At 44.9% G+C, this 14220-nt stretch overlaps 1 protein-coding gene and 1 long non-coding RNA gene across 4 annotated transcripts in view; one reads left to right on the top strand and one right to left on the bottom strand.

Annotated features, from left to right (window-relative positions):
* Positions 1 to 6607, top strand: part of ANKRD13A (ankyrin repeat domain 13A) — a 29963-nt gene extending 23356 nt beyond the window's left edge. For 2 of the 3 annotated variants that reach the window (XM_036353236.1, XM_036353237.1), the window contains exons 11-15: positions 15 to 172; positions 820 to 927; positions 2025 to 2185; positions 3934 to 4001; positions 4707 to 6607. In XM_036353236.1, the coding sequence (XP_036209129.1) occupies positions 15 to 172; positions 820 to 927; positions 2025 to 2185; positions 3934 to 4001; positions 4707 to 4902 (691 nt within the window). In that variant the 3' untranslated portion in view covers positions 4903 to 6607. The remainder of the gene's footprint in view (positions 1 to 14; positions 173 to 819; positions 928 to 2024; positions 2186 to 3933; positions 4002 to 4706) is intronic. The other variant, XM_036353239.1, reaches the window with a different exon arrangement.
* Positions 6608 to 9172: 2565 nt separating this feature from the next.
* Positions 9173 to 13659, bottom strand: LOC118678121. Its single transcript, XR_004974752.1, has 2 exons — positions 13383 to 13659; positions 9173 to 10452 (listed from the first exon to the last, which is right to left on the bottom strand). It is a non-coding gene; the product is annotated as an uncharacterized LOC118678121 (long non-coding RNA).
* Positions 13660 to 14220: the final 561 nt, after the last annotated feature.

Below are 14220 nucleotides of genomic sequence, written 5' to 3'. Positions count from 1 at the left end.
GTCAAACCCTGCAGGTTCAAAGCCATGCTGTGGATGTGTGAGGACTTTCCTCTCTCCCTTGTGGAGCAGGTCATTCCCATCATTGACCTCATGGCCAGAACGAGCGCTCATTTCGCAAGACTGAGAGATTTCATCAAATTGGAATTCCCACCTGGATTTCCTGTCAAAATAGGTACCGTTAACTGAACCACGGGAGCACTTGCAGGTTGTGCCCTGCTTGCGGGTGACAGGATGTGCTTTAGGGAATTGGGGCACTTGCATCAAAAGTAGCATACAGGAGACATAGGTCACAGCCTCTAGTTTAATTTGACTTGAAGAAGTGTCACGATGCTTGGTCATTTTGCGTATCAAAGTTAGGAGATTCCCCAATCACCAGTTCAATTTATTGACATGAAAAGGCATAAAAATGTGACACATTCATTGTTTCAATATCAGACCTTAAGTGAAACTTCAAATTAGATAGTTAATTGAGGAAGACAATTGATACCAAGATCCTTTGACACATAAATAGGCTTCGGGCCTGAAGTAGTATACATAATAACCATATACAATACATGTTACTTGGGAGGAATTTATATTTTTGATAGTTGTACATTCATGATACTGACTCGATCATTTGCTTACTGTGATCTAGGAAAAAGTTGCTTAATCTCAGTTTTCACATCTATATATTGGGAAGGGTTGTTATGAGGATTAAATGAATCATTTATAAAGAGTACTTGGCAAGGTACCAGCATAGTAAGCACTCATAGCTAACTATTAAATGATGGTTATTATTATTCTCAGTAAAGTTATTTATAAAAGCTTTTATTTTGTTAGAAATTCCCTTGTTTCATGTATTAAATGCACGGATCACATTTGGAAATGTTAATGGCTGTAGCACTGCTGAAGAAACTCAAAATGTGGAAGGGACCCAGGCAGATTCAGGTAAAAGAAAATGGGGTTTTGTGATTTTTTAAAAAGAAAATTCATACATTTAGTCATTATACTAATTATTCTGTTTGGAGTATCTTATGAAGTAGTTCTCTGTACTGAATCAGGAAAATTTTGGATTTAGTTTAAATTCGGTGAAAAAAATTGAGAATGTGTATTAAAAACAGCATATTCTTTAAAAATGACTTTATTCAGATATAATGTAGATACAATAAAATGCTCTCATTTTTAGGTGTGATAGGTCAATGCATTTTGACAAATGTAACCACCTCCACAGTCATGAGAGCATTTCTATCATCTCCCCAAATTTCCTTGGCCTCCTTTGCCATCAAGTCAATTCATATTGTGGATGCTATTGTAAATGGATTTATTTTCTTAATTTTTATTTTCCAGTTACTCAATGCTAGTATATAGAAATATAACTGAATATTTTTCAGTTTTTAAAAATTATGTTAAAATAGTGTTCTGTGTCTTAGGCTAGTTGAAAGATACACAGGTGTTTGTTTTATATTATTTTTATTTTATGTTTACAGATATATATGTGTGTGTATATATAATTGTATATGTTCACTGTGCTTCATAATAAAAGAAAAAAGACACATTGCACATTGGTGTGACCGTGTGTATACACTCGCATTCCCCAAAGGACGCATGAGTAAAATACTGGATACTTCTGGAATTTGGACATAGAAAGGGTACAGGGAGAGAGATCTTCACTTTTCATTTTATAGTCTTCTATATTTTTTATGACTCTGCATTAATTTTATTACTAAAAAATAAATGGCCTGAGGACTGAAGGGTCCTGGGTTTGATTCTGGTCAGGGGCACATGCCTGGGCTGTGGACTTGATCCCCAGTAGGGGGTGTGCAAGAGGTAGCTGATCAATGATTCTGTCATCATTGATGTTTCTATCTCTCTCTCCCTCTCCCTTCCTCTCTGAAATTAATAAAAAAATATATTTTTTAAATCTCACATACTAGCAAACTTTTAGTGTAATCTTACCATTTTTTAATTTTAAAAACGTGTATACAGAATTGAAGTGGAAATTCACACACTGACTCAGGTACCGACTGCAACTCCTTGTGTTCCAGCTTCCCCGGTCACGAACTTCGAAGTTGATCAGTCTGTGTTTGAAATTCCTGAGTCTTACCATGTTCAGGACAATGGCAAAAACATGCACCTGCAGGACGAAGACTACGAGATCATGCAGTTTGCCATCCAGCAGAGCTTACTGGAATCGAGCCGGAGTCAGGTGTGTGTATCAGAATAAAGGATGGGGCATGGGCGGTTTTACCCTCCCATTTGACCTCTTCAAATAACAACTTTGGCATATTTATGGTATTTGCAGAAATTGTTCTGTATTTTATACACCTGGTCTTTTCCAAAACGTTATTACGAGATATATATATCTCATATAATCTGCATAATCCTATTGGCGCCATTCACAGCTGTCTCCTGACAGACTTCCCTTTTCCTCATGTTCACCCATATAGCTAATGGTTATATATCTCTTTGGGTTACTATGTAATTTTTTAGTATTGAAACAGTAAATTCATAATAGCCTACACCATATTTTCCCTAGAATATTCTCTGTGTCGGCAGTGTCATAAGAAGGTATGTGGATTTTAATTTCAACTTCCTCCCCAGGAAGACCAACCATTGTGTTTGGTTGCTTAGTAAGGGTATGATGAAAGTGTTGGTTGATGCTTTGTTAATATTTTTTTTACTCGGATATTTTATTGTTTTAAGGGGTATAACCCCAAACTCTTTGAGCCTCTAACTAAAAGTACTAGTAGAGCTAAGGACAGGACAGACCAGCATGAAGAACAGTTGCCTTTTGTTTTCTTACATGATTCTTCCTCCAGACCTCACCATCCTGGGGCAGTCCAGGGAATGTGGTGGTTCTCCCCCGTCATCCACTCCTCCTGTCCCCTCCCTCCTCTGGCTTCCCAGGGCTCAGATTTCTGACATCCTGCTTTTATTCTTGAGTCTCAGAGCTTGAGTAGTGTGAGCCCCACTCTTCCCCTTCGTGGACCCATTCTTAGAGCCTTTCAGTTTTCTGAGGCTGCTGGGCCAAGGGCCAGACCTCAGAGCAGGCATATTCCCTATGAGAGCCCTCCTGGGAGAAGGTCCAGCCCTGGACATCGCTGTCAGCCCATTACCTCTTTTCTTTCCCTATATAAGTGAGCTTATTTTTCCTCCAGAGCCTACAAACGACTTGTCCATAGTTTTACAAAAAGGAGTGGCCAAAGTCACAGACGACAGATTCAGTTAGTCGCTGCTTCACGATGGACAACGGGATGCACTGAGAAATGCAACGTTAGATGATTGCCTCGTGCGAACATAAAGCGCACTTACATAAACCTAGGTGGTCTAGGCCAGTGGTCGGCAAACTCATTAGTCAAGAGCCCAATATCGGCAGTACAACGATTGACATTTCTTTTGAGAGCCAAATTTTTTAAACTTAAACTATATAGGTAGGTACATTGTTATTATTAACTTAATTAGGGTACTCCTAAGGCTTAGGAAGAGCCACACTCAAGGGGCCAAAGAGCCGCATGTGGCTCACGAGCCGCAGTTTGCCGACCACTGGTATAGGCTACTACACTCCTAAGCTATATGGCATACCACCATCATATACATGGCCCATTACTGACTGAAACCTTGTTATGTGGTGCATGACTATATTGAATTATGTATTCTAACTTTGCTCTAAAAGAATTACCTGCTTTGTTCATTTGAACTTTGCCCAAGGTTAGCTGCTTTTTAATAGACTGATTTTTTTGTCAAGTATGAAAGGCTGTTAAGCAGGGTAGCGTACTACCTGGCACTTAGGTGTCATTTTAGAGATAACTTAAGTCCCTATTAGTTTTTCACACAGTACTCTCAATAATGGGCATGCAAATATTTTTAATTTTGTTCTTGCTGCTTTATTTCCTTATTAGTATGACACCTATTCCTTCTAAGAGATATTCATGTCATCATGTTTGTTTTTCCTAGGACCTTTCAGGACCAGCTTCGAATGGAGGGATCAGCCAGACACATGTCTACGATGTCCAGTATGAGAGGTAACTGACACAATTCCTGACGATTAAAGTTGGCACAAGCACTTTGCACACACAGCACTGTGCCTGGTGGGAGAGACCTGATCAGGTGTTAGTTCTCCTGTTGCTTAATGTGGCAGCTCCTCATTCAAACAGCTCTCATCTCTTGGTGGCTGGTTTCCAGGAACGGGTGAGAGCACGGCTGCCTAGTTCCCAGGCCAGTGCCATTGGCCGATAGGCCCTGAGGAGGTCTTTTCTGATTTGCCTGATCTGCCAAGAATGTGTGGTCACACAGGGTCTAACTGCCCTCTGTGGGACTTCTATATAATTTTTTTTTCTTTATGTAATTTTAAAGATGGCATTTGGGGGAAGAGCTACAGAGATTATTAAATTTTCTTCCTTTATTTTTAAATGGAGGAAACCAGATTGATTGATTTTACAAAGCATTTCCCTAAACTTTGGGCATATGAAAGCCTGTTGAAGAACTTGGGCTTTGCTTCAAATAGATCCAAGTTTAATTCCTAGCCCCATCACTTAGTAGTTATCTTAACCTCTCTGAACCTCAGACTTCTCACCTGTATACAGTCTGTCCCCCAGAGTCATGGGGGATCGAATGGCATTATGCACGCACACAGTGTGCGCTTGGTAAGCAGTTAAGAATGTAGTTGCTACCATTGCCGTGATGATGATAATAATCCGTTTCTTTTCTTCCCACTTTTTCCAACCCAGGGCCATCCAAGAGAGCCTCCTCACCAGCTCAGAAGGTCTATACTCTGGTGCCTCAAGTGAGACAAGCCATTTTGATAGCGATTTGCAGCTGGCCATGGAGCTCTCTGCCAAAGAGCTGGAGGAGCAGGAGCTCCGGCTGCGGGAGGAGGAGGCGGAGCTCCAGCAGGTCTTGCAGCTGTCTCTCACTGAGAAATAGACCTTTCTGCCCACAGCTGCACAAGGCAGAGCTCTGGGCTGCACGCGGGTGCTACGTTACCAGGGCCCTGGGGCTGAGGGACTGACTGCACCTCGCATGTGCACAGCGGATGGCAGCTGCCCTTCTTTACGCAGAGGTGCAGAACCAGGGACCCCCAGGTCCATCCACAACACTCCCCGGTCAAGGGACTGGGGACCAGCAGGTCACATCTCCAGACTAAGGGGAGGGGAGCATCGTCACTTTCCATGAGCTGTGTTGGCTTGCAGGTCACATTTTTACTACCAGCTTTAGACAAAAAACCCCAATCCCCGCAGATCTGTAGGTTCGTTTTTACCAAGGAGTGATAACAAAACAAGTTATTGCAGAGTCAGGGTGCTTTTATATATGAGAGCAGCAGCCTTTGTAGAGTGTGGTTTATGAAAATTTATGATACTTTACAGTTCACCAAAGAAATGGATAATCTGTGCCGATTTACTCTTTTATTTTTACCTTTATACAGGGTTTCTAGGCCACCATCACTGTTCCTCCTCCATCTCCACCTTCTTCCATTCTTTCCATCCCTAGCTAAAGTTAAAGAGGAGATGTGTACAGGATCTATTTTAGATTAGGGTTAACTATTTGCATCAAATTAAGATATACTAATGACCATGGATGTTGCCTTAGCCTTAAAAATTACTAATAATTTCAAACCACCTCACTTCATTCATTGAGGGATCTGATTTGAACTTTTAAAGGCAGTTCCTTTGAGAGTAGGATCCTCCAGGCTAAAACCAAGGCAGCTAATCCTGGCCCTGAAGGAGCAGCTGGAACTGAGCTTTGTTCTTGCAGTGGGCAGGCCGGCCAAAATACCAGACAGCATAGAACCAAACGACGCGTGTGTGCCCGTCCCTAGTGGAGGGCCAGGAAGACCCACCCGCTGCCCGTCCTCAGCTCGCTAGAGGAGAAGGGTGGGTTAGACAGGGAGCTACAAATGGAACTCAATGGCTCTATATTCAGAAGGGAAAGTGATGATTCCACATTGCTTTTTAGAGTTCAAATCATCTTTCTTGATAAATATATTTTTTAACAGAATCTTTTTATTATTTTTAAAAGATATAAAAACTATTCCCATCAGTAGCAATACAAGGTTATACATTTTAACCAGATTTCTCAGGCCTCTTTTGGATACCTTCAGTAGTTAACTATTTTGTCTAACCCTTCTGTAAATAACCATCACAGACATACAGCTGAGGGTCCCCTCACTCTGGCCGGCTGTGTATTCATGCTCACAGGCTGCACTGAGATAACCTGGTAAATAATATCCTCCTGTTTTACATCAGTTTCCTGTGTGCTGGGCTTCTTTTGGGATGGGAAGAGAAACATGAATTACGTTCCAGTTAAAGTCTGTAATACAGTTAGCATTGCCAGTAAAATGTTCCTAGCCACAAAGAAATGTGCTTTTGATTCAATATAACCATCTGTCTTTCTTGTCATGGTCTGACCAAAATTCCTTCTCTGCACACCAGGCCAGTATATGCAGCATCACCTTTGTTTCAAATACATACCTTGGCATTTTGTTTACTGAATATTTACCTTGAGTGAGGACACGACTTGGGAATGGCTGCAGTTAGGTAATCTCCTATGTTTGCATTCCATTGTTCTGCTTCCCGGTGTCTCTGACTTTCTCCCAGGAAGTCAATTAAAAAGGGACTGAGCTTTTTGTCAACCTGCCTGCAGTGTCTTTCATTTATGTGTTCACTCTCTTAAAATGCAAATAGACTGCTCCTTTAGAGCAGTGGTTCTCAACCTTCTGGCCCTTTAAATACAGTTCCTCATGTTGTGACACAACCATAAAATTATTCTCGTTGCTACTTCATAACTGTAATGTTGCTACTGTTATGAATCGTCATGTAAATATCTGATATGCAGGATGGTCTTAGGCGACCGCCAAAGGGGTCGCGACCCACTGGTTGAGAACCGCTGCCTTGGAGGGTGCTGGTACAGCATCCTAACAGCCTTTGAGTCTGTCTCAGGTTGTTTTTCTAGTCACTGAATGAACCCACGCTTTGTTTCGTGCGATATGGGAACATCAGAATGCCCTCCCAGTGCTCAGCTGTGTATTATAAGGTGACATGCTCCTCCCCGCCTTCCTGACCAATCATAGTCCACACGCCCAAAGCTCCCTGTCTCAAATGGAGACTGAAAGCAAGCCAGTGTCAGGGCTGCTGAGGCCTCTGCAGCTGCATTGCCATGTAGGTCTAGCCTGGAGATGGACTGGCTCTTGTGGAGTAAGGAAAACCAAGCCAGCATCAGCTCTCTAAGGTGACTGACGATGCTCTCCTTTGAAGCTGAAGGTTTTTTTATTCTTTTTTTTATCCTCACCCAAGGGTATGCTTTTCATTGCTTTAGAGAGGCAGCAAGAAACATTGACCGGCCACCTCCCATACACGCCCCAACTGGGGGGTCAACCTGAGACCTGGGTATTTGCCCTGACCCACAATCAAACCTGCCACCTTTCAGTGTACGGTAGGACATTCCAACAGCCACACCTGCCAGGTTGAAGCCAAAGTGCTTTTTGAGGCTGTTCTTAGAAGTTCAGTTGATAATTAGGGCTTTAAGACTTACCCTACACCAAATATGTTGGTATTAAAACAAGGCAATGACTTGTAAAAAAAAAAAATGGTTTCAGAAATGAGACCTTGGGAAAATGAAGGTGCTGCTTTGCTTTTGTGTTACTGGCTGGAAGGAGTTGTGGGTGGGATGCTGAGACTGGCATTGACAGGGTGAAGTAAATTAGCTGGCAGGCTAAATGGCCCGGTGGGGCACTATGAAGAAAACTGTTCTGGTGGGAATGAAATACCTATGGATTATTTAATTTAAAAACTAAGTTCCCTGCTGAACACAGATGACATCAAAGATAAGTTGAACTATGACAACTTCAAAGACAGTAAGTGATGGAGTTCAAAACCCAGCTAGGCCCATGTGTGATTTAAAACAGATCCAGCTGGAAAAAGTCCTCCTAAGACTCCGGAGCCCCTAATCTCAAGCAGCACTTGCAGACGTCTTCATCCCAACTTTAAAGGAAACTAGGATTCGTGTTTGCTAAAGGAACTTCTTTATGATTGGTGTCAATTCTGTGTGTTCATGTGGGCACTCGGTAGGCATTCTGAGTACAGTTCACTTTATGAGGTCTAGGGTCTCCCGTGCTCCCTAAAATGGCCAGGAAAAGAATTCTACCGGAAGGTTCTAGCTGGTCAGTCTCTGCTCTAAAAAGCTTTTCAGTATAATTCTCTCTCTCCCAGAACTGAAGTTTTTATCTTTACTTGTCTCTCTGTAATAAGCCTCCTTGTCTACAAATAATGATTTTCTCACTTGAGCTTGAAGTCTCATCCTGAACAGACGGTAACATGGAATGAGGATGTATGCTGGGTTTGGATTTGTATGTGAACTACTGCAAAGTTTTTTCAGAAAATGAACATGGTCCTACTACCTGACTGGTGATTCCTGAACAAACGGCAAGCTGGCAAGTTCTTACTGTTTCCTTTTAAAATCTTAAAAGTGGCCCTGGCCAGTCTGGCTCAGTGGATAGAGTGTTGGCCTGTGGACCGAAGGGTCCCCGGTTCGATTCCAGGTCAAGGGCATGTACCTTGGTTGCAGGCTCCTCCTGGCCTGGTCCCTGGTCAGGGCTCGTGCAGGAGGCAACCAATTGATGAGTTTCTCTCACATCGATGTTTCTCTCTCTTTCCCTTTCTCTTCTACTCTCCCTAAAAATCAGTGGAAAAATATTCTCGGGTGAGGATTAACAAAATAAAATAAAATCCTAAAAGTGGCAATGAATTTCTTGGCAGCATATCAAAATGTGTTCCAGATGAGGTGGGACTTAACCCTGTCAATGCCAGTCTCAGCATCCCACCCACAACTCCTTCCAACCAGTAACACAGATTTCTACGGGACAGGCTAACTAGTAATCCCACCTTCATTTGAGTTAGTTTTCAAATCATTTAATCTTCACAATATTTAAGAAAAAGTGTGTATATCACCATTTCAAAGATGAGAAACGGAGGCTCTGAGGAAGTTAAGGCAGTTTGTGACTGGAGCTAGGACAAGAATCCACATCTCCAGACCCCTGGCCAGCCTGAGAGATTAATCCTGGCTGTTTTCAGAAATAATGCCTTGCCCTGAGGAAATAGTATTATTTCACATATGAATTTAAAATTCCACTTCACAGTGCTTTCTTAAGAGATTTGAGTCAAATACGCACCTGCATTTTGGAACATAATTAGGAGTAAAACAGGATGTAAGATTTAACTTTAATTTTAGTTGACATTTGCTGAAAAGCACAGAACAGTTAACATTTGAATGCCTCAATGTTAAGGTTACAAACAAAATCCTTAAGTCAAAGAGTTACAGGATCCCACATCAGTTATTTCACATTAAGTGCAGGTTTAAAAAAAAAAACTCATGCTGTGTTTGGAGCACAAGATACGCATTTCAATTTAACAACACAATTAAACTTAGCACCTTTAAGATAAAATAAATACTGATGACCACATTGTAAGCACAAAAGTATCATTTCAATAGGGGGAAGATCCAGTTCACCAACAGTGCAAACAAACAGCAGCGTTTCCAAAGCTGAAATTAAGTTTGTGTAAACACATACCCACTCGCCACTCTGCCTAGTACAGTGAGTCCTTCCCACCCAGGGCCGAGAGAAAGCGTTTCTGCTAAGTCTCTTAGATTCCAAATCTGAAAAGCTGCCGCAAGTTTCAGGCCAAGGGCTGGAGATTTAAGTGCAGTACCAGGGAGATCCGCACGTTTGAGCAGCAAGTAGTTCTCTTTCAGATGGGCCAACCAGAAACATTTTCAGTCCAACCCGAGCCTTCCAGCCCAAGCGTACACATGACCATTGGCCTACCTGCTGTGACCCTGACTTCAGTGGGGGCACCTGAGTGCAGAGCCGATGCTGGATGAGGGATGACGGCCCAAGCTCCCCACAGTGGACACTGCTTTGCAACCAGAGTACTCTGTGCCAACTCAGTGCAATTACAAACGTTGTGATTCTTAACCTATTGTCACCAGTGCTGCTTAAGTACTGAATGTCTGTCTACATGTTATGTCGTCTTCATCTTTTCAGACATTAATGACTAGTCCTTCCCAATGTGGTTTTATATCACAAGGTTACTGTGTTTCCTTTCTCATGAGCACTCCATTTTTACACAGAACTTTACACTGAGCTTTAGGTCTTACTAACAAGTAAGCCACATACAAAAAAAAATACTAGAAGCAGACTCAGTGGCCAATTATTTGCATTACAGTGTTACAAAAAAACTGCTAGCTGTTTTTTCTAAATCAGCATTTACCAATTGTCCAGACCAAACGTCATTTCCAAGCATGAAAGTTCGGATTCCAACGTCTCCACTGACCCATGTGCAACACAACTTATTCTGTTCCCAAATACTCCTGGGAGCACTTGCTTGCTCGGCTGTCATCGACGCCGAATGGGTTTGTAGACACAAAATGCCATAAGGATCATGGTCACCAGCAGGATGCTGAAAATGGTTCCCATCAACACTGCAAAAGGAATACAGGTTACCTCCTAATGGCGGCTCCAGGTTCTGTAAGTCGTCATTCATTGGCGATGATGGACCCAACGCCACTCAGTACCAGGCACGGTGCCAGGTGTGGGGGAAACAGCCTTGAACTGCCCTCTCTCTGGAAGTCTCCATGTATTGAGGGGAGAGAGTGTACACAAATAAGAGCATTTCACAGAGCCTGACGAGCTGCAGTGAAGGAAACTAATGTGACGGTGGGGGAGGAAGCATCTCAGTGGGGACACATGAGCTGAGACTTTAATGGAATGAAGGTGCTGGCCGTATGAAGGTTCGCAGGGAGAGCACTGCAGGCCCCAAGATCAGCAAATGAGGGCCACTGAGGCCAGAGCAAATGAATGAATAGGAGGCAAGCATGGTAGGGGTGGGAACAGTGAAGAGAGAAAGGCAGGAAATGAAGCTAGAGAGGAAGACTGCAGCCAGTCCATATAGAAGGAAACATGGATTTTATTCTCAGTTTAAAGAAAGGGTTGTAGGCAAAGAATAACAAACTGAATAAAAGCAGGGAGCCCAACTATGGTTTTAAAACCATTTATAAAAACTAGAAATTCAATAAAGAATAGAGTGTTTCAGTCTCTATGTGAGTTTTGAGAAGGGCCTTCTGATCAAAGAAGCAATTTACTAACTTCATAACCTATGTTTTTGAAAGTAAATTTCACAACTAAAACTTACAATGTGCTCAAGTGAGAAATGGGACCTGCAATTGGTAACTCAAGTTAATCTGTGGTCCAGGACTAGATACAAGGACCTGGCTTTAAATTAATGTAACCAGCAACCTGTCAGAAGTCACATGCACCCCCGATTGTGTGACTCTCAGAATTGTGGGAGGCTTTCAAAATGATGTTACTTTTAACAACCAAATGTACGTTTGTGTTGTAAGTATGTCTGGAGATATTCTGATTGTCTAGACTGGGAGAGGGGTGTGCTACTGGCATCTAGTGGGTAAAGGCTGGGGATGCTGCTAAACATCTCACGGTGTGCAGGACAGCCTGTCTCACCTCCTCCCATCCTAACAATGAATGATCCAGTCCGACATGTCAGTAGTACCCAGGTTGAGAAACCCTGTTCTAAAGGATAAAGCAGGATAATGTGGGGAAACCACTTAGCATAGTGCTAGCTAGCTAGGCACACAGTAAGTGAGAAATACTTGACAATGAGCCCTAACGGTTTGGCTCAGTGGATAAAGCCTTGACCTGTGGACTGAACCTGGTCCCAGGTTCAATTCTGGTCAAGGGCACATGCCCGGGTTTCAGACTTGATCCCCAGTAGGGGGAGTGCAGGAGGCAGCTGATCAATGGTTCTCTCTCATCATTGATGTTTCTAGATCCCTCTCCTTTCCTCTCTGAAATCAATAAAAATATTAAAATCCTATAGAACAAAAGCCTAATATGCTAAGCATCTGGTTGTCCGTTCAACCAATCAAAGCGTAATATGCTAACGATATGCTAAGGCCACTCAACCTCTTGCTATGACGTGCACTGACCACCAGGGGGCAGACGCTCAAACCAGTAGGTTAGCTTACTGCTGGGGTCTTGTCCATCTGGACTGAGCGAGATGTGTTGGACACACCCTGGAGCCCTCCCCCAGTCCCTCCCAGCCTGATTGTGCACCAGTGGGGTCCCTTGGCACAGCCTGCACCCTCTCGCAAGCGGGACACCTCAGGGGATGTCAGAGAGCCCGCTGCAGCCGATCCCGCAGGCCAGGCCAAGGGACCACACTGTTGCATGACTTCGTGCACCAGGCCTCTAGTAAATAAGTCACATGACCTCAAGCTTTCAGATGCTGGGGATGGGTACAATGAAGAGATGGAGCCTGAGGCTTCCAAATCCTTCCCAGAGGTGGCTCCCCTGGAGGGAGGATCAGGGCACTGGGCTGGAAACCAGAATTTGGGGGGTCAGGGACACAACACCTTAATTCTAGTCTTGCCTTGCCACCAGCTTCCTGTGTGACCTTGGGACATCTCTCACCCTCTCTGTGCCTTGGTTTCCTTAATGTTTAAATAAGGGACTGACTGAGACTGTCGGGTTCTCCACGGCCTTTCTAGTTTTGACCCTCTTGAATTGTTAAAATATATATTTTTTAGAACACTGGGCGATGCTCCAACCAACTGAGCCACAATATATATTTTTTAAAATGACAATGAGTTCATGTAAAGATAATCCATAAATGATACTATGTGGCAACTTCGTAGATATCCAGATGCACCAGTGAGCTGCTGTGGAAAGGAAGGGCTGTGGCCAAACCAGAGGAAGTGATTCTGAAGCTTGCCAGGCGTTAAGCTCCAGGGTCCCTTCCGCAGCCGGGGCACCTGCATGTATGTATTTGTGGAAGAGATGCTCTCACACAAAGCCGAGGTTCCAATCCTGGCCGTCACCACTTTCTAGCTGTGTAACCTGGGGCAAATATCTGGGTTTCATTTTCCTTATCTGTAAAATACGGCTGAACACCATCTTTATTTACCCTGCGGCTGAAATGAGATCACGTGTACAAAGTGCTGAGCACAGCACACAGCACACAGGAAATGGGCAACAAATGTCAATCCCCGTTGTGACTGACCATAGTTCCCATCAGGAAAGGGGGGGGAGTGGGGTGAACACTATGACGCGCCTTGCTGTCCAGCCTGGGCCCACGGCCCGGGAGGAGGGGACCCAGATGGAGACCCAGGCCCCCGGACTCGCAGGCCTTTCGTGCAAGCAGCACATGCCGAGAGCTGGTGTGTCCCGGCCTGGCGCCGGGCTGTCACGCTCAGGCCCCCTTCCCAGGCCTCTGGCGAGGTCGCACCTGCACCCCCAACCCTCACACATCCCCGCCGTCCGCCCCGCGCGGGCCAGGCTCCCGGTGAGGCGGAAGCGCAGGCCCGATCCCGCCGCCGGTCCGCCCGCCGCCGCTCACCCAGGTTCTGCCCCCGCAGCACCGCGTACGGCCGGCTCTGCTCCAGCGGCTCCACCGGGCTCGGAGCCTTCGCCCGCCCCACGAGGAGGCCACACAGGCCGAGGCACAGCCACCACCACACCGCGCGCAGCATCTTCCCGAGCTCGCAGCCGCAGAGCCCACTTCCGCCGGAAGCCCCGCCTCCGTCTCCACGCGCGCAGCCCCTGTCGTCACTGCTTCCGCTGGTGCGGCGCGTCGTTGCCAGGGTAACTGTAGTGCCGCCCCCACCGGGAAGGGAACCGGCAGCCGAAGCCCAACCGACCGATCCACACGGGCCAGGGCTTTATAAATTTTACTTTATTTTAATTTTCCGCAATAAAACAAATAATAATAAATAATCCTGCTTCTCCCTCCCTTCACGACTACCAGCTTGATCCAAGCTGCCACGTCTCTTGTCTGGATTGCTGCGGTAACTCCCTTACTGGACTGCTTCCCGCCTGACCTGCACCCACACCCTCTGCGTTTGCTCTGCTCTCCCGCAGAAGGCAGTGTCATCCTGGTAAAAGGAAAGTCAGACCATGCTCTGCCTCTTGGAAACCCCGGTGGCTCTCCATTTGGCTCAGAGTAAAAGTTAAAGTCTTGCCCTAATTGGTTTGGCTCAGTGGCTAGAGAGTCCGTCTGCGGACTAACCCCACCCCCACCCCCCACCCCCACACACACCCCGGGTTGGATCCCAGTCAAGGGCACGTGCCGGGGTTGCAGGCTCGGTCCCCCGTGCAGGAGGCAGCTGACTGGTGAATCAGTACTGTGCTCTCTTTCTCTCTCCCCCTTTCCCTCCGAAATACATTTTTTTAAAAAG

This window comes from Myotis myotis, unplaced genomic scaffold (genome assembly GCF_014108235.1).
Source record: "Myotis myotis isolate mMyoMyo1 unplaced genomic scaffold, mMyoMyo1.p scaffold_m19_p_20, whole genome shotgun sequence".
NCBI lineage: Eukaryota > Metazoa > Chordata > Mammalia > Chiroptera > Vespertilionidae > Myotis > Myotis myotis.
Note: the sequence above shows the minus strand (reverse complement) of the source record. Positions and strands in the feature narration are given on the sequence as shown.